Source organism: Pygocentrus nattereri, chromosome 4, assembly GCF_015220715.1.
Source record: "Pygocentrus nattereri isolate fPygNat1 chromosome 4, fPygNat1.pri, whole genome shotgun sequence".
Lineage (NCBI taxonomy): Eukaryota > Metazoa > Chordata > Actinopteri > Characiformes > Serrasalmidae > Pygocentrus > Pygocentrus nattereri.
Window position 1 is genome coordinate 33,365,377 of NC_051214.1, and position 21,552 is coordinate 33,386,928.

The following is a 21,552-nucleotide window of genomic DNA, read 5'->3' on the forward strand; positions in this document are numbered from 1 at the left end:
GTCACAATGGGGTATTTTGTGTAGAATTTTGAGGAAAAAGATTAATATAATTAAATTTGGAATAAGGCTGTAACAAAACAAAATGTGGAAAAAGTGAAGCGCTGTGAATACTTTCCGGATGCACTGTAAATAACATTGTTGTTGTTGTTAAACAATGAATTTTTTTTACCCATAGAAAATAATTGGGTACAAAAGTTTGTAGACCTAACATTTATTACCATGATAGAAGTCCATTTGTAACACCTTATCAACCATGTAGGATATCTTAGCAGCCACCAGTATCCACCTAGCAATCCCCTAGCAACCATTGGGGATACCATAGCAACCATCTAGCAACACCATAGTAACGATGTGGAATACTGTAGCAGCCAGAGTAACACCCTATCAACCATCTGGGATGCCATAGCAACCTCCTAGCAAGCCCCTGGGTCACCACAGCAACAACCTAGCAGCACTGTAGCAATCAAATGTGACACTATAGCAACAACTTGGCAATTCTCTAGCAACTACCTGGGATACTATTTCAATCACCAAGCAACACCCTTGCAACCATCAGAAATGCCATTGCAACCACCTAGCAACACCCTAGTAATTGTCAGTACCACGCGGAAACACCCTAGCAACCTTCAGGAATACTATAGCAACCACCTAGGAACACTGGCAGATTAGCAACCTCCTGGAATACCACAACAAGTAACTAGCAACATCCAAGCAACTATGTAAAAGACCATACCAACTGTGTGGCAACTTCCTGGCAACCAGACTTGAATTGCTTAAGCTACGCAATCACTTCTGGAAATACACTATTCTAGTACATTACTTTGAATAAGATATTGTTTTTGAGTGCAAAATATTTTTCAAAGAGTTTTTGCCTTTCTTTTTAACTTTGTCTTTGTCATCTTTTCTTCGCATGTTAAAACAAACATACCAGAATATCTGGCAGGCTGAGAAGAAGCTGAAATATTAATAAAGATTTGATTTTAACTGAACGGTTTGTCATTGTTGAGCAATAGTTTTGTTGTTGTTGTTGTTGTTGTTTTTGTTTTTATTTTTAGCAGATTAGACTAATAAGTAGTTAATATTATTAAACAAAATAATATATAATTTAAGAAATAAAAAGTAAAAAAAAAACAGGAACACAACAAAATAGTTCCAATTAACCCAGTCATGGGTTGTTGGGTGAGTCATATGCAAAAGTTTGAACACCCCCTGGTTAAATTACGTTCTGTTGATTTTCTAGGTGAAAATGAGTTAACAGGGCCTCTAAAGGGAACAGATTTGAAGGAGTAGTATTTAAGATTTAGTGGCATCTAGTGGTGAAGTTGCAGTTTTCAACCAACTGAACATCAAGCGATCGGTACGCCAAATTACCTGAGCAGCAGAAAACGGGCAGCTTTGATATCACTCTGAAAACATTTGCCCCTCAACAGCGATTTGAAAGGTCACAGCAGTGTTTATCCTTGTTTTCTGCCATCCTCTGTCTCAATGGGATAAAACTTCTGATTCACTTTCATTTGCTTTTTCTTCTGCTAAATAAAAAGATACGATGCTTCATTTGTCAAAATTTGACATCTCACAATACAAAATGGTTAGCTAGCACTGGCAGCAACCACTGATTCTTCCTTCTTCTTCCTTCCAACCGGTGCTAGAGCACCACCAAATCCAAGCTGTTGCTTAGATATAAAATCACATAACGTGTGCTCCAGAGCCAATGTTCGGTTTGTCTGTTCTGGGCTACTGTAAAACATGGTGGCCTCTGTTGGAAGAGGACCTGCTCCCTGGATAGATATGAGGGGCTCATTCTGCTTATAGATTGATTCTAACACACTTTAAATAAGCCTGTAACTTTCCCCTAGTATGCTTACTTCAGAGTGTTCTCTATAGAGAACATGGTAACATATTTTTAGCAAAATCAACAAAGCGTGTAATTTGACTGGAGTGCCCAAACTTTTGCCTGTGACTCTATATGCCGAAAGTCCCCAATGAATTCTGTTATAACGATGGAACTTTTTGTATTTGACTCAAACAGTTGCTTTGTGAGTGAGCTGCAGATTTCTACAGTATTGTTATGTGTAACAGTGAAATAAAGATGTCTTATATAAAAGTTTGAAAGATGAAATGTTTCAACTCTTCTTGGTCTCACCTAGCACAGCACTGACGAGAGATCACATCTGATTATTTATTGAGGCTTTGTCATACACACACACACACACACACACACACACACACACACACACACACACACACACACACATACGCAATGTCAAAATGCTTTCAGTTTTTTGCAAAACAGAACTGCTTCTTTAAGGGGAATTCCTTAGATGTCTTAAAACATTCTTCCTTATTAAATCATGAAGATGTAAACTGTCATTCAGACTGCTGACATGTGAAAGGATTCATTGTTGAGAAATTTGCTGACTCTGATTTTCCTCACACTGGTGGTAATGAGAATCATGGGCTAAAACACAAATGCATTTTATTGACTAAAAACTATCACTGAACCTACATGTGTATTTTGAGCTTTTTTGCTGATGGTAAAATAGTGCTACATATGAAAAAAGATGTTTTTTGGGGAATACTTTAGCCTAGGTGTACGTCTCTGCTATGAATGGATTCAAAAATATTTAACTTTCTCTCAAAACTATCATAAAACATTGTCTCAGGAATCAGATGGAGTGTTTATAACTAGTTCGTGTAATAATCAGTGGTGTACAAAGTACACAAATCATGTACTTGAGATAAAGTAGAGATACCCAAGGTAAAATATTACTCCTATAAAAGTATAAATTTCTCCTTTTAGACCTCCACTTGAGCACAAAGAAAGTACAAAAGTATTTTCCCTCAAATGTACTTAAGTATCAAAAGTAAAAGTACTAAAAGATTAATTATGGCTCTGATGTCCTGTTATCATTTCTGTAACAAGACTCGCTTCATGAACTCATTTTAGGTGAAAATCCTCCAGTGTTTCTCTTGGTAAACCAGTCTTTTAATAGAACGTCATTAATTAGTGATGCTGAAGTCAATTAAAATGATCATAAGCACAAAACACTGAAGGCAAACAGTTTCCATCAGGGAGAACCGAATGGCTCTGAAATCACTTTTATAAACAAGCAAAGTTTCAGTTTAAGATTGATTTGCAACTTCATTACAAGTTTAAGTTTAATAAAAACTGGCTTTAATCACAGGATCACAAATGAGTTTCCTTTTCTATGGTGTATCTGTATCTCATAAACATAAACTAGCCAAAACTAATTTACTATAAAATGAAATAGTGTTTGTACAAATTCAGAAAAAAAGAAACACGTCAGTCAGGACTGCATATGTGGACACATTTCTATACTGTGGTCTATTTACCCACAAAGTCGAGAGTAACATGTTATATTTGTTCACTAATTCTTTGATGTGTGATTGTCAGTAGGTGTTTGTATTAACCCCATTCTGCTTTATCTGCTAAAGTGACCTAAGTACAGTGTAGATATGCTTGCAGTGGGTTGGTATGGCCAACAGGTCAAGACAAGCTCAAAACAATGTGCGCACTGTGCCCTGTTTGGTGTTCTTTGCACTTCTTTTGTTTTGACATGTTACATTTTTATGCGCACAAAAGCCGAAAGGAACGACAGATTTTGCATAATGTAGTGGAGTAAAACCTAAGATATTTGACTCTGAAATGTGGTGGAGTAAAAAAAGTAAAGTAAAAAAGTAGATACACAAGAAAACTACTTAAGTACAGTAATGACATTTACTTTGTTACTGTCCACCACTGGTAATAACTTCCTGTGATATGACTTTTAGACACATTGAACTCTTCAGAAATCTGGTCCCTATCACCACCACTGTGAACAATTCTGAACATGTTTTTCCAGATCAGAGCACGTCTAATTAAACTACTCACCATTTATTCCTTAATTATACAGAAACAAAAGAAAAAAGGGTGGAATTCCCCTTTCAGTGAACAAATAGAGCCGTGAATTTGTCCTCTCACGCAGTCACTTACAAAATCCGTTAATAAGTGAGCACACACTTAAGTGCTGATATGAATGGTGCTTGAGTGAAGCCATGCTGGATGAGTATGTGAATACTGGTAAAAATATGGAATGAGTGAAACAGCATGGAATTTCTCTTTTCTCTTGATTCTGTGAAGGATAAACACATAGAATATCTTTACCTTTTTGCTGTGCTTTGCTTTATTATTATACTGTTATTATTTATAACAGTAACATAATCCTCTGGTGTTCTCCAGTTATTGCCTTTGCCTGCCTGTTCCTAGATTTTGATATTGGATTTGACGGTGACTCATTACAACTTTAATAAAGCTGTTTTGTAGCTAGCTGACTCTGATTCCTAAGAGTTGGGGGTGGGGGTGGGGGGTGGTTGTGAAGGGGACATGTGCCTTCTTACATTTTCTGACATTTTAATAGATCACTGCTGTAGTGTAGCAGGATGGCTGACAAAAAAGATATTGGTAATATTCTCCATTCAATCAGTTAGTGTGCAGCAGTGCTTAGTGAAGCAGGTTGCCTAACAGCTAACTTTAGTCCCTTGTATTTGTATAAACACTGCATCATTGCTATAAGCTATCTATAGTAAAAAGCATCCATGCATACATACTGCTATGTGTTTTTGTGTTTTAATGTTGACGACTTTTTTGTAGTGCTATGTCATGATTCCACCTTTATCCGAGAAATAAAAATGTAAAAAAGTGTGTTACACATCAGCTGTTATTCTTTTCAAACCTCTTTAAACCCAGACCCCAGGAAATTAAATGGTGGATTTACTTAAAAATGTAATGTTAAGTGGTTCCACACTTTTGTGTCAAGAAGCTTCTCTATATGACTTGAATAAGAGAAGCTTGAACTAATTCAAATAAATCACACTAAAGCAATCTGAGTAAACCCTGCTTATCTATACTGGTTCATTCTTTGTGTTACCCAAAAACAAAATGTTATATTTGTTTAAATGTGATATGTTCACCTGCATGTGCTGACACTCCTGTTAATGCCTCTGCTGCACAGACTTGAACTATTGAATCACAGCCACCACTTAACCTGCTTTCCTGTATTTTTAATATTTTACATTAATGTTAAAACCTTGAAAACATGAATGGATGTCCTGGGAGGTATTAGAGGAAATTTTGATTTGCCCAACAATACAAAACTGACCCACTATCATGCAAAGCTAATGATCTCATACTGGATTGCTGCCCTGTTTGGTGATTTTATTTGCTGAAGCACACCTGATTCAACTCCTCAGTTATTTACGGAGGTGATGTGTTAGTGCTGGATTCTGGCCCTCAGTTCTCCACCCCTGCTGTGGATGCTAGTACTGTACTGTAGTTATTTATTTGTGATGTCTAATTTTTCCCTATCAATATTTCAATCATATCATCATGTATGTTTATGAATGCACATGTTCCTGTTCATATTTTGTAAGTACAAACATGCGAGTACAACAAAAAAATACAAACATGTCAAAAACCAAAAAGGGTCTAAATACTTGTCATATAAACTAAGAAGCAAAACAGTGCTAATGTATTTCATTCATGTGGAAATGACACACATTTTACACTTTTCATATGCATTCCAAAAAAATTCACTTTCACTTTCTTTTCTTTTTCTTTCTTTCTTCTTTTTTTCTGAAATAATTAGTTTTGAGGCAAATGGCTCACTTCACTCTTTATTCTTTATATTATAATATCATATTTTTAGACAGTGTAATGCATGTGAACAAGACAGGATTAAATACACCCCGGGGTCATGGTTCATATCTGGTTTTACTGTAGACACCAGGCCTAGTTGAACATCTTCCTAAACTACTCAGAAACTGACTGAGAAACTGAGCAAGCAAGGTTGAGCTTGGATGAGTAGCTGTTGTTTGCTCACATTTAAATGCACAGCCGTAGAACAAAGTTCATTGTGAGTGTATGCTGGAGCCTGGCCATACCCTCCTCCTCCTCCACCTCTCTCCTTCAGCAACTCTCCCACTCCCTTCTTCACGGATAACCTCTGAAGGTTCTCCGCACTTGCCGCAGCTGTGAGACCAGAGGAGCCCCAAATAATGGCACAGATTGCAGAAGAAAACTTATATGAAAAAATAGATGAGGAGAATGTGTACGAGAAGCCATTTGATGAACCGGGTGGGCTTGCTGAGGTGCAGTATGAGAACCAAGATGCTTATAAAGACACCACAGAGAAGGAAGCTTTATACAGCGAGATTTCAATTGATGAGTCTGCTGAGAAGGCAGAGAGAAGTTTATCTCCGGACTACATGAACATTAGAGACAGCACACCGGAGATAGAAGCCAACGGCAGTGAGAGTCTGACGGGAGAAGAAAGTGCTTGTCCCTTCAGCTTCAGCCCAGATATGGGTGAAGCTGCTGAACAGGTGAACGGTGATGGAATCCTGTCCAGACACTCATCCTCATCATCTGGAGACCCGTGTGAAGAAAGCACTGAGGATGCCATGGCCATGGCTTTCGCCTTCTCAGCACCCAGATCTTCTGAACCAGAGGAAGAAGTTGACTATAGTCTCAAAACGGTGGACACCAATCCAGCTGAAGCTCCAGAGAGAGCCATTGACCCCACACAGCCAGAAATCTCTCTGTTTGTCAAGGTAAGGTCCTTTATACCATTACAAACACAGTGAAACTTCTAATGATAAATAAGCCAACACCAAACTTTGGCACTTCATGTCTGTGAAGCAATAGCATTGGGCGATATTTGGTGGCACAGTGAGTTGAATGTAATTCACTGCAGCTAAAAATGTGTGGAAAAGTGACAAAGTATGTGAGGACAATGTTCAAAAGCCAAGAATGACCTTTCAGCCTTAAGATACTGACTGAAGGTCACATAGGTGTGGCTGTACAATAATGGTTATGATAATCATTACTTGAACTTCAGCCATCTGGATCTTACTTAGAGAAATAAATTAAAATAAAACAATTCTCAACTTGAAATAGAATTGTGTAGAAGGTCTGACAATTTCATATACTGCATAGTAATATGCAAAAGTGTCAACACCCTGGTCAAACTCCATGTTTGTAGATTTTCTACATTCAAAAATTCTCTACAGAGAACAAACTTATTTTTTTTTCTGCAATTTTAATGCATATTTTCTATGGGAAGAAAACATTTAATCCTAAAATGTGCTCCCAAAATGTAAATGTCAGCAAATAAGTAACAATTGTGAAGTTTCACATAAAAATTCAACAAAAGCTGGGGTGTCCAAACTTTCAAACAGGCCACATTTTATATTTTTTTATTTTTATTTTTTCCCAAGATATTAAATTCAGCAAATAAGTAGCAATTATGAATTATGAATTGTGAAACTTTTGCAAATGACTGTTGATTGAGCAAATAAAATTCAAGCCATGTGATTAAAATAAATGAATAAAGTCTGAGACAATGTCCAAATGTCTTGAGTTCTTTGGTTCGCTCAGTGGTTAATCAGTGTCGAGATGGTGTGATTTCTGATCCATGGATGTCGACAGACATTCAGAATACAATAGAAACAGTGAGGAACTTCTCAGTCAATCAGGCATTTTTTCAATTATTAACTTCTGCTTTCCTCAAGTCACTGTGTTACTAGATTCCAGACACAGAACAAGAGTAGTTTTATATAAAGTTACACTGCCAATTTGAATTTTGAGTCAAATATCATCTCAGTGTAGGACTTGGCTTAATCGATCTATGTGTAAGAAAGTGGCCTTTATAGAGACTCATTACTGTTCAGTATGTTTATATCTGTTTCCTTCATGTGAAGCTGTGGTTGTGGCATGTGTTTCATCAGGACCCAGCAAGCTGTTTAATCATTCACCAAGTAACTGTACAGTCATGGAAACAAGGGTGAACTTCATGCCTGCAAATGAACCCATGTGTTCTCTTTGCTTTTTGATAGAAGAGGGCTGCAATCTCTGTACTCGAGGGGGTCACTTTGCTGATTGAGCAACAGTGATTGTGACAGTGTGTGACAATCATGAGTGGAAGAGGAAAGGCTGAGACAATACTGAACTGAATTAGTACAGTTTCCCGAGTTTAAAACAATTTTCTTTTTAAATAACTGAAAAAAAAAGAGTCCTTAGGCTGTAGAAGAACCTGTAGATTGTAGACGAGAACAAAAGCATTGCTATGCATCACACTTCAAAGTTCATAAGCCTGTATAACAAAAATATAACTTACATTTTATGCAGTATCATTATCTTAACAGGACATATGAAGATAGCTGTTGTTGCATTGAATACATTAAAGCCGAGGCAAAGGTCTTTAAAATAGAGGCTAAATTGGTCATTATATTTTCACATTTTATGGTCACTTCATGTCATAAAACAGATCACCGCAATAAAAAGCATGAGAGTTATAGCAGGCATTTACACATACTTCACAGGCCCACTGCAGCACTGTAAAAGTAACAGATTAAAGAAGCAATGTGCTTAGTAGCTTAACTTTCAGTTTACCTTTTACTTTGTTCTAGAGCAGTCATAGTCCTGATATAACAATCATGTATAGGCTGATCATTTTATATTGGTTTAGTCATTTTTTATATATAGTTTCAACTCAGAAGTTAATTACATAAGGTAAAATTGGGTTAGGCAAACTGCATATAGTATGTAGTTAATGAATGTCAACTCCACTTGCTACATCTGCAATGTGAAAAGAGTAATCCCTACTTTATGTTAAGTGTCTATGTTAACTATATAGTTACATGTGAACAACATATGCAGCAACAATGTAACTACTAATGATTTAGTAATTGTTGCAGAAGTGATTACCATTTTATCTCATGTAATTACATAAGTGTAATAACATAAATGTAATTACATTTGTAATCAAATTGGAACAGCCGTTTTTTTATCCAGAAGGTTTTTTTCCAGAAGTAAAAGGAAGTATATAATAACTTACATTAAGACATTATGTACGCTGTATCTGCCAGCTTCCCTAACATTTAGCTAGCATTTATGTTGCTAGTGCTGTGACACAGTATCCTAGAGCGTCAGCCAAATGACATAAATGTAAATGTAAATGTAGATGGATTAGATAGAGTAGATAGAGTAGATAGCCATTAGCAATCACACAACACAGGAAAGTTATAATAATAGGTGCTATACAATACAAAAAAAAAGAATATATAGAACAAAAACTATCTACAAGCAAATATACAACTACAAATATACAAAAAATATGGAATAGATCTATCCTGAGATAAAAAATACTACATAAAATACTACAATTAGTATCACTACATGAAGATTTTATGAAGTGACAAACCATTCTTTAACATGTAAAGTTTCACTAAAGAGGTCAAATAAAGGGGTCATATCTAATGTTTGTCTTGCATCATTTTTTGTGGATTTATGGAAAATTAATTTATATGTGACCATTTCCCAACCATTATATATGACCATTCTCCCTTTGAACTGAACAGGTGTTCATTCCTGTTGCTTTAAGACAGATACCTCTAAATGACCTCTGTTCTGATGGGCTGTTCTGCATTGTCCCCCATTCAAAAAGCAATCTGTTCTGAAACAATCTTTATAACTTCAGTGTAAATGGGCAGGGCTAAACTGCTGTAGGCTAAATAGATCTATACTTGGAAATTCATTGAATTTTTAGATGTCACATAAACAGTAGATTCAAAATGTGTGGTTTTCTATAAGGACTGAATTTCACATTGAGATAAACAAGTGTATGGACATTTGCCTCATTATAAACTGTAGATGCCAGATTAACAACTTTATTATCTTCACATTGTGTAGTATCACCATACTATAATCTACTTAGTCATTTGAATTCCTTTGAGAATCTTGTGTAAATATTGACCAGTTAATTTTCAGCTGCCATTCATCAGTAGTTTTTAGCCAGAACAGCTGTAGATTTCTGTCTACCCCTTAACTGTGTCTCGTGTGGATGGTACTTTATCTTGAACCTTTAAATTTTGTGATTAGAAGTGAAACATTTCTTACCTGCCCAGTCAATGCTGACAAGACTGAAAGCAAACTGCCCCAGAACGTATTAGAATGGAAAACAACTGGTAGGCATGGCAGAACATCACCAGGATGACCAGACCATGGTGATATCTATGGTTAAAAAAATCTAGAAGCAATATTAAGTATTATCTGGTGAAATGGGGGAACAAAAAGCACTGTTAGCATATGGTTTGTCTAATATGAATGTAAATAACATTGTGCACTTTATTCAGTTTACATTACAAGGCCAATAACTTCATAGCTTTTCGTTACTATGCACGAGTATGTAACAAATGCATTGAACATTATTTGACTGAACTCTTTCAGTGCTTTTTTCTTTTAGTGTAAAGTTACTTTTATGGAGATATGAGTTTTATCAGAGCAGCAATGCCATTGTGCAAAGTAATTGTAGGCAGTGTTGCACATGTAGTTAGTGTCACTCCTTCAATAACTCCTTTAATCCAGGACTGAGAGGTTAATGAGTACCACTGTGAACATATTTATTTTGAGTGCTGTAAGGATGTGCAGAATTTCCATTTTATGACCCCCATCACGACTTGTACAGTTGTTGTATTCTGGCACCAGAGGGAGCTGTGCAGCCTGTGCATTAGCAATTTAGCAGGGGACTTCTCAATTTCTCTCTAGGTATGGAGTGATTCTCACGGTGATCCATTAAACATCATTTCTAATAACTTAACAACTGCATTACCAGTCACACTTCAGTCAAGAAATGCATTGTTATTTTTCTATTTGTGACTTAAAATTCTCCTTTTATTACCTGTGCTTGCTTTACAGTCACAGGTAGAAGAGCATCGTCGGAAACCTGACACACAAGCCCACACTGCATTGTGTATCCAGTGGAAGCTAGAAATAGCAATTAAAACTGAATTGGCTGTTACTCACACAAGTACTACTAGGACATAAATACATTTTTCACTGATCTCATTTCACTGTCCCATATAAGCCTTTTCAGAAAACATTGAAAGACTGTCTCTCAATAAAACCAAAGCCAAATCATCAAATATTCAAAAGGGAATCTTGTTCCCTTGGGTTTCCGAGGCTGATCAAATATAACCTGCCACTGCCTGCCAGAGTGTGGCCTGTGTGTTAGGGGCTATTAAAAATGGATGCAGCTCATTCCTTTGCTCTTGGTTTCTGGGCCATGACTGTACTACAGTTACACATGGAGAAAATGTTAAGTCCTACAAGTTTTTTACATTTATGATTGTCAACAGCGAGCTTTGTGCAGTGTTTTTCAAAGCCATATCTTCAGAGAACAATAAACTCCACACTCATAAATACAAAATAATGTAGAGCGTTGCATAATAAAGCAGCGATCTTTCAAATGGTACTTTTATCTTCTCTCAGTGTTTTTGCTTGTGCCTTCCTCACCTCAGGTTGCTTTGTCTTGACACAAAATACACACTCTTTGAAGGTTCGTTAAAGGGCGTATATCATGGAAAACCAAATTTTCACCTGTTTTAAATGAATCATGTTTGTGATATCACAACCATGTTGTATGGTTATGACGTCACAACCATGAACACATTTGCATATGACTGCTCAGCCTGCCTACAGCACTTTAGCCTTGCTATTCATTCTTGGAACTGGAGATACTCAAATGGCCAGGACCCACCAGCAGGTCCAAAATTTTATTACACCCTTCGGTAACCTAAGAAAAACTCAGCCAGTTTGCACTGTAGTCGATGTGGTTAATGAATAATAAGCCTTGGAATGTACAAAACCTGGGATTTTAAGTGGTTAAATGTTGCGCTGTTCCTGGCTATTGGGAAGCCAATGCATCAATGAGCCTTCCAAAAGGACTCCAACATCATGGTTCATGGTTGACATAGTTTTCTGACCTCCCTGAAGACTGAACTTGACAATTCTCTACTTTTCAGACTGGACTGCTTTTTAAACAAGGCAGAATATAGGACGTCCAATGTAAACAGAGGTCAGTTACATATATCAGTCTTAATAGAACAGTAAGAAAACAGCCTCTTTTATGTTTTATTCTGAGCAGTGAGGAAATGTTAAAAAAAGGTCATGTAAAAATGAATTTCAGCTGTTTTTGGTACATTTTTGTATGTTTTTACTCAAAAGGCTCCACTGTTATTTCTGGTGCTCTTATGAAAAGTGTGCAAATGCTGTATTAAACTGCCCATGTTCAAGCGCTAAGAAACAGCCACAAGTTTGTAGAAAAGATTATGTAGGTCTCTAGCATGTAGCAGAGATGCTGCATTCCTCCTGCCAGCGCTCTGGAGGCCAGATTTGGCCCCAAGCTCATCAAGGGCTCTGTACAGTAAAGGAGGGGGAGAGCTCCTCCCCTGGCAGAGCTTCACACCTATTCCCTGCTCTCTCTCTCTCTCTACTGCATCCCTGTTTGGAGAGAAGTACCCGGCCTATAGCTCACAACACCCCACCTGCTGCCTGCCAACTGCAGGACAAGAGAACTTTCTGCAGAACAGTGGCCTCACACAAGGCCAACCAGGACTGCTTTTACTAAGTGGGACGATGTAGGGGACAGTGTGTGGAATGTACCTGCTCTTGTTTTATCTATAACTTGGATGATGATAAAATCAGCTGTAACAATGACTTCAAATGGAGGGGGCCGGGACCCGGATATTGAATTGTTTGTCAAGGTAGGTTAGAGAGAAAAGACATAGCAAAACTTTAGTAATTTTAAGGAAGGGTTATGTCTTGCTAATGTTATTCTGCTCGTTTGATGTCCCTGGAAAGGCTGTGTAATATAATAGTTGCTCTAGAGTTACAGCTGGACTCCTAACCCAGGTCTTACAATTCCAGATCTACTATTAGATTCTTACCAATGAAAACTGTATAGGTTGTTTTTTCAGTTGAGAGAGTATAAATCTTCTACTTGTGGATACCTATGCATATTAAACAAATGGTGCTTTGAATTTACATGATCTAAATATGTCTAACAGTTGCATTGTTAGGAAAATTTAACACATTTGAATCAGATAAATTCAAAGCTTCTTTTTTTTCAGTAAAGGCTTTTAGTGCAGCTAAGCTCCAGAGACCAGGCAACCATGTACACTTTTGATGAACAGTAACGTATTACGGCCTGTTCTATGTTTGGACACAGACTCATAGGTAAACCTATAGGTACACAAAACAATAACCCATTGAATTTACTTGATGCAGTGATGTTAATCATTTGCACATTAATGAAAGATATTATATCAATAGACTGGCAAAAGTAATTAAACCAGAAGACAGAACTGTGTTGTTGTAATATGTTTTATTGGTGTGGAAATGATATATAATTTGAATGAAGTAAAGTTTCAGTTTTCTGAGTGGATGTATTTGTTGCTGTTCAGAATGTGCTGTGATCTATATTTGTGCTGTGCAAGCCTGATGGCTCCTCTGAGAGAGGGGCAGGTGGAGTAGCAAAGAGCTAATGAGGTGCTGATGCAGAGGAAATAGCACTTCACATGCATATTAAACCACAAACACACACAGGTTTATTTTGGTACAATGTCAGGGCATGGGGCCACTTGTGACCTTGTGACCACATACATATATATATATATATATATAATGTACAATAAAAAACTATGAAGACAATGATTTTATTCAACATTCCTACCACTGCACTGCACTGCAACCCACTTAAACAGTACTAATTATGCTGCTTTGTAATGAAAAGTTATAGTAATTTAGTAAGTATAGAAAAGATGTAATTTATCCAAATAATGCTAAATATCATAATATTGCCCACTCGCTTTTTGTAATATGCACTTTTATGAAGTCAAGACCATCTGTGCTAATATTGATGATGAGCCCTGTTTCTTCATTAGTTTCTCCAAAGTCAGTGCAGTGTACAAAACAAAGACAGGCACACACACATATAGAGTAATTGATCCTGAGTGACTGAATGTGTGGAATGGCTGTTTCAAAGTGAGAGAGTCCAGATCTCATTCAGTTTTATGGACATTTATTAGTTACTTAAGTCAGTAAGTAAATTAACAATGCTTGTTACTGTCATCCACTTCTTGACTCCAACTGCTGCTTTCATGTTGTAAACCTCACCTCACCTAAACAGTGAAGTTACTGGCTGGATCTGCTGCTTTCATGGCACACAGGCCTATTGTCCTGTGCTTTCTAGACCTTGATTCACTATTGTTGCTTGTATTTTGTTGTTTGAGTGCTGATGCACATTTTCCAGAATGGGGAGATGGGGGGGTCATATGAGAAGTGGGGTGATTTTCACACTGCTCTGCTAGTGCTCTGCAGCAGCTGGATTTTTCCACTTTTACATAGTCTGCTGTTTGTCTACGATGGATGTAGTATCTGTTTTTTCTTTTCCTTCTTGGCGAAAAATGTCATGAATTGACATTTATTAGTCAAAGCACAGCAGAGAGCTTACTCCTGCGGTAAAATGAACTATGATTAGATTAGATTAGATAGTGATGGGCTAAATAGATTATTTAGCTATTTATTTGTAGACTTAGACTAGTGCAAGGCTACTCTAATTGATCCAGATTAAATAGTAATTTGTATAATTCAGATAATCAGAATACAGTTCAGCATAAATTCTACTCATTGAATTCATTTTAGCTGAATGTGACTGTGGCCAACTGATTGACTGTGGCCAATGGAGCAGGTAATAGAATCAGAGTGCATTATTCTTATTGTCCTGGGTATTAGGTCACATGGTATGCTTTCCATAGCAAGTCCCCTGTTACCCATGCCGCTGTGTTTAGACACCTGATCTCCCCGGCACACAGGCAGAGCAGTGTGACTGTGAGCTCTCCCACTGTGCTTCAGTACATTCATTATGCTACATCTTCCATAGATACCCATTCATGACTACCAATCACCACACTGGTCTTTTCTACTGTTACGTGATCAAACAGTTACTATCACAGTTACTATGAAATAACTGTTATTGGAAGATAAGAGATGTCAGTCTCAGCATGTCTCAGCTCATTTTATGCTTGATTATACTTCATACTGTTGAACTGAGTTTGATGGATTCTCTGCCCTTTTAACTCTCAGCTTTGATTCCATGAGAAACATTATGTTAATCAGTCACTTCTTGAGTTTGAACACCAGACACTTTGCCATCATAATTACTCATACACTTAAAATTCTGTTCTGACTGTGTGGGCCCACATCCTATGACCCCTGGTGTTCTCTTCCAATATTTGCATGAATTTTGTAACAAAAACAGTCATAATTCAATTTTGCATGGTGGTTTTCCAACCTCTGTTTATTCTTTAAACAGGCTGTTTTTTGTTACTGTGCCTTAAAGACTGACATAAGCAAATGACTTGTATTCTGATTGGCTGTCCTGTATAGTGCCTTTAATCAAAATGCTGAAAGACTCATAAATTCAACATAATTGGGTAGAGCTGTACACCGAATAGGTGAATTTATGGAAATGTATTGTTTTTTGTGACATCACAGAAACACACACACACACACACAGAAACACACACACAGAAACACAGACACACACACACACACAAACACACATTTTCTAAGCTGCTGTTCCCTCAGGGTCGCGGGGGTCGGGGGGGGATTGGGGTTGCAGACTGACAGACACACACAATCACTATCACAGAGACAATGAATTAAAAACATCATGGTTTTGCAGCTTGGTTTCTATATGTGGACTGTATAGACCAAAGCATGCATTGGTTTGTTTGGAAACTAGCAGTATTTATATGCTAAAAACTATTTTTTGTTTTTCAGAGAGGAAAATTCAGTTTACCACGGTATGAGCACTTTATGTGCCAAATGTATCAGTTCATGTAGGATGCAAAAAATGACCCCAATGATCAGCTGATACACGATGATGCCAACAGAGGGCACTGTGATGCTGTGTTTCTTTCCTTTAGTTTCTCTTTTTGCACCCTTTGGTGACTTTGGTGAGCCTGTGATGACTTTAATATGATCAGTCTCACTGTGGTAATTAAGTGATGAATTCATTATCAAGTTCCCGTCTCTGTGCTGTGTTCTCTGCAGGCTGGGAGTGATGGGGAGAGTATTGGGAATTGTCCATTCTCCCAGCGCCTTTTCATGATCCTCTGGCTCAAAGGGGTCGTCTTCAACGTCACCACTGTAGACCTGAAGAGGTGAGACTCCTTTTAACATGACGATAACTTGTACTTAATGAAATAAACTCTTTTCACATGCGTGGCGTATGACATATGCTCTTTATTCTTAAATCAAACCTTTTCTTCATACATGCAAACACTCCATGATTATTTTTCTGTTGTTCTTCTGAGCTTCTGATTGCACTGCTCAGCAACAAGCTAGGCCACACATGTCTGGCAACTATATTATATTATAATATAATAATAATATTATGTGCAGGAAACCAGCTGACCTGCATAACCTGGCTCCAGGCACCCACCCTCCTTTCCTCACCTTCAATGGCGAGGTCAAAACCGACATCAACAAGATTGAAGAGTTCCTAGAGGAGGTGCTGGCACCACCAAAGTAAGACACTGTATACAATATACTGTATACCTTTTTCACACTCAGTCATATGGTTTTGTAGTATGTAGCAGTTTTATGGTTTGGCTTCTTGGGCTTTATTCTTTAGCTTCTCTGTACAACTATTAATTCTCCAATCTATTCTGAAATATGCCAAAGATGTTATTGAATTGCATGTCCTTGATATTTGCCTAAAGGAGCTGGAAAATGCTAGTAAACACTTTGATTTTCTCTGTTCTTTGTGCCTAAGATACCCTAAACTGGCAGCCAAGCACAGGGAGTCAAACACAGCGGGGATTGACATATTTGCAAAGTTCTCAGCTTACATCAAAAACACAAGGCCAGATGCCAATGGAGGTAGGCATGTCAAACTGAATCACTTGACTTTATGAATGTATGTTGAACATTATAGATGCTGGTATGCTAAAACTGAATATTGGTAATTCTATACTTCACCTCTTTATTGCATTAAATGTAATAATACTAGCAATTCCATTCACATTTATTATTATTTATTGCTTTAATGCATATTTTGAGTTTATATTAATATGTTAATATATTTAGATATGTGAATAAAATGTTTTGTCAGTTTTACACTCATGGCAGCTAATGGGTCAATTTGTGAGCTTGAAACCAGTTTCAGGTTCAGAATTTTGTAATAATTGGTAATTCACTGAACTGTTGATGCAACTCATACCACTCAACTTAAAATGGAGATGGGTGTGGCACAGCTATAAAATTTGATAAAAACTGTTAGTCAACTTGCTGTCTAGAGAACTTGTTCTATTGCAGAAGGACACTGTTTAGATGCTTTGCTCAACATCCATTTTGGTAGACTCTTTATATGCGAAATCAGCACTATGGTGTTTAATGTGAAGTGGCTGCTTTGGTCAGTAATGCTGGGCAGTGTAATCCAAATACATGATGAGCCTGGTTTGGGTTGTGATGACACAACAAAGTGAAACAAACTTTATTTTGAGAATGTGAACACTACTGAGGTTTACATTCACAGCTGTGAGACAGCAGCAAAGGCAAAAAAGTGAATATCATAACTAAAGACAGCTATACTGACTGCCCAGCTAGCAGTGAACATTCCCACTGCTTTGGCTAACTTTGGCGAACCTACAAGTTCAAATACAGTTTAAAGAAAACCGTTTAATCTAGTTTTCCAACAACATTATAATGTTTATCATTTCAAATAATGTTCCTATAAGATGATAATGTTTTAACTGAAACAGTCAGAGGATGTTTTGAGGATGTTGGCAGGGCAACGGATTATGTTACATGATGATGTTTTCAGAGAATGTTCCTAGATGAACATTCTGGAAAAAAACTGAAAACATTAATAGAATATGTGTGTAAGCACATTTTTAGGACAAAAAAATTCTAGCTGGGCGGCCACCTAGTGTCAAACCCATGAGTGATTATTAAATCCAGAACCAGAAACTGGTCAGGGTCCAAATTTGAAGGCATATGTTTTAAAGGGTTAAGAGAATGTAGACAATTATTTCGTAGATTAATTATTACTATTCCTGCAATTTAGTGTGAACAGGTTCCTGTACCTCAACAGTGTGTGATATTGTTTGTGATAGCACTAGAGAAAAGCTTGACGAAGGCCCTGAAGAAGCTGGATGAATATCTGAACAGCCCTCTACCTGAAGAGATAGATGCGGACAGCATGGAGGAGGAGAAGAGCTCCAACCGTTCGTTCCTGGATGGGAATGAGCTGACTCTGGCAGACTGCAACCTGCTGCCAAAGCTCCACATAGTCAAGGTGAGCTACATGGCTACGTTAGTGAACAATGGCTATGTGAGCTGCACCTACACTGGCTTCAAATGCTCTGCTTTCTAGAAAAAAAAAGATTAAGCATCACAATGGAATATTGTGAAATCAGATTTTTTTTCTATGTGGTATCTATGTAGATACAGCCAAGCTAGCTAGTAGCCACTGGTCAGGATTTGAGGAGCTGTACAGAAAGTCTAAGGTCTCAGATTAACCAGTACCATGATGGGAAACTGAGTGGAATCAACCATTCAAAAGCTACTCTAGGCCTTCTGGAGATCCTAGATACATCTCTGCCTGCAAATATGAGTGACCAGTGTGTTTAGTGAGATGGAAAACAGCAGCAGCTCTTTGCAAGGGCTCTAAAGGACTCACTGCAAAACATGATACATGCTACATGGTAAAATGTATGTTAATGTCTGCTATAGGTTTCAAATAAAACCTAGAATGTCTTTTACAAGTTTTAAATGACTGCCTTTTCTTTAGAAAGGCCAAGAAATGTTGATGTGAATCATCATTAGCTTAGCGCTAATATTCTACTAAAATCCTATTATGGTGCTAGCAGAGATGAGCGATAATGTAGAGGTGTTTTGACCCTAACTTGAGACCAAGCTTCAACAGTTACAGTTTGCTACTAATAAAACATGTGTAAATATTCCGTTGTTTTTGGCTCGGTTTCTGTTTGCAACGTTTACATTGCTTGACTGATTACCACAGATTTTGACCCATTAGCCTGAAGCAGCTGCCCATAGGTTTCTATTATAAGCGTGTTTTTGAGATAACAGATTTTCTGGGTTAAGTATTGAGTGCGACATCACAATTATTGTCTGTTGTGATCAACCGTACAGTTCAAAACACTGGAGCACTTATTTCAAAATTAACTACTGAAAAATAAGTCAAATGTTCAGTGTTGGTTTGACACTTGATCTCTAATTTTTCAACTGTGCTGTTTCTTTTAGGTCGTTGCCAAGAAGTATCGCAACTATGACATTCCTTCTGACATGACGGGAGTGTGGCGCTACCTGAACAGCGCCTACTCACGAGACGAGTTTACCAACACTTGTGCTGCTGACAAAGAGATTGAAATGGCCTATCAGGATGTAGCAAAAAGGCTGGTCAAGTAAATGATGTGACACAACTAACAGAGGAATAAGGCTTTACAGATGCAGTCAGAAATAAACCTGAGGTGTAGGTTCTGGTTTTGTATATTTTAGCTTTACCCAATTTGTAACTATTGCAAATGAAACCTGAAAAAGTTCCGATCTGAACACGGGTGACAAAATAAAGAGACCTGCTGACTCAGCACTGGACCAGAAAAGTCTTGTTCCACTGCAACTTGTGTCTAAAATCATCAAAACTTGGTGGATTTGTTTTTCTGATAAGTTGCTTTTCCTTTATTTATTCCTATCATTTAGTTTATCTCTTTTACAATAGTTGTTGACTGTCAATCATGTGCAAGGGCCCGACAGCTGAGAAGAGAGATTTCTGTTGATTAGCTGAAAAATAGCCACTGTAACAGTTTTCTTCTGTTTTGATGATTTTCAGTAATGCACAGTCTTCAGTAGACTTCACTGAATTCAAGGGATTCGCTGAACAGATATGAGCTGTGTATGCTGATGTTCTGTATGAACGTTAAAGGAATTATTCAGCAAAAGATCGAATTTATTCAGTTTTCCACTTACCCCTTGATCAGGCAAAGCACATATGGTGTCCAAGTTTTGCTTCTTTAGTTCAGTGCTGGAGTTATACAGCTAACATGTGCTAACGAACAATAGAAGCCAATAGTCACCCAAATCTTTTCTGTAAATACATCTCTAGAACTTCACTTGAGGCTTATCAGTGTGGTTTAGGAGTTTGACTTATTCTGAACTTATAAATGAACAAATCTTCACAATGTACATTAGCTAAACGCTGTGAGCAGCCACTTTCGACCCTTGGAGAACAGAGATTGTGTTTAATTCTAATTCTAATTCCTCCGCACAACCTTAATGAAGATCAGGATGCAATATAAACAGGTTGAAACAAAGTGATTGTGCATTTATGGAAAACATTTAGGTGGCTATTGACTTTAAATGTTTCTAAGCAGCTAAACTAAAGAAGACAAATTTGGACACCAAACATATCTTGGCTCACTGGCTAAGCGGAAAATGATGTAAATTAGATTTTTCGCTAACAACTACCTTAAAGTGTGTTTATTTGTGTTTTCCAGAAACAGAGAAAGAACAAGTGTGAGTAGTAGAGCAAGACAGAACACAGAAACCTGTGAACAAATCACATTTTTGCATGACTGTTTCTTAATTGAATCTGTTTGAATGGCATTTTGCTCATTTTGCCTCAAAACAATCGACTGCTGTATGAAGAGTGATCGAGTGATTCAAAACACGTGCCTTGATTGGGAAATTCCTGGCCAAAATCTTAAATATGATTTATGTTATGATAGTGTTCCATAGACCGTATATTATTTTTAGCCTGATTCAAGAAGCTTTCATTCAAGTCCTTACAGCTGTTTAGCCAAAATACATTTTATCACGTTAACATCGAACTTGTCTCTTTATCAGCACATATATCTACCCATAAGATTTAGTCTGGAGCTAAATTATGCCTGATTAATATGAGTTGTGTGGCAAAGAAAATTCATGACGCCCAATAGTGCTCTTAAATGGAGTAAGGCAGTGTCGCCGGGCTTCTCTCCAGCTTCTCTCCGCTGCTCTCAGCAGTGCTGGAATAGCACACTGCTCTACAGCCTTGATGGGTCCTCATGGAGCTGCGCTGCTCTTGTGTGGTTTGGACAAACATTTGATATGAAATGGGAGTATGGCGCCAGAGAGGCCCATCCTGCGTGAACCTCTACGAATAAAATAATATTTTCGCAGTTCGACTTGCATTATTTCATTTTCCCTATGTGCCATTTTCCGCTAATTAATGCAATTATATGGGGGAGGTGTTGGGGGGGGGGTCATATAAGAGGAAACGGATCTTATATATTGCAATTGAATAATGAGCCCTAATGAGAGGAGCTGAAGTGTAGAATTTATAGACATGGGTCTCAGCATGGTGCAAGGAGAGTGAAACGTTAAAACGATAAAGCTGAGCCGTGTCAAGGAGCCAGTGTTCATCTGAACTTCTCCACTGAGGTCCCCCTGCATTTCATTGTCCATTAAACTTTGAGGAAACTTTGATCTGGTCTCCTCATCCTCAGGCTAGGGGAGAGTGATGACCGCTAACAGATTTAAACACGGGCTTCCAGGCCCATGGATCAAAGCCCTCTCCCTCTCCTCCGCTCTCTCATTAGCGTGGAAAAAAAGCAGTCCAACCCGTCTCGATTTTTCCTCAAAAGAGCCTC

General features: G+C 37.7%; 1 protein-coding gene across 1 annotated transcript; it reads left to right on the top strand.

The window, feature by feature from the left end:
• The first annotated feature begins 5,957 nt into the window (after window positions 1–5,957).
• On the top strand, window positions 5,958–21,084 carry clic5b (chloride intracellular channel 5b). The gene is made up of 6 exons (XM_017683832.2): window positions 5,958–6,609; window positions 15,953–16,062; window positions 16,304–16,429; window positions 16,677–16,783; window positions 18,019–18,200; window positions 19,169–21,084. Exons 1-6 carry the CDS (start codon window positions 6,055–6,057, stop codon window positions 19,331–19,333), a joined length of 1,245 nt encoding a protein of 414 aa, XP_017539321.1. The 5' UTR covers window positions 5,958–6,054; the 3' UTR covers window positions 19,334–21,084.
• Window positions 21,085–21,552: the final 468 nt, after the last annotated feature.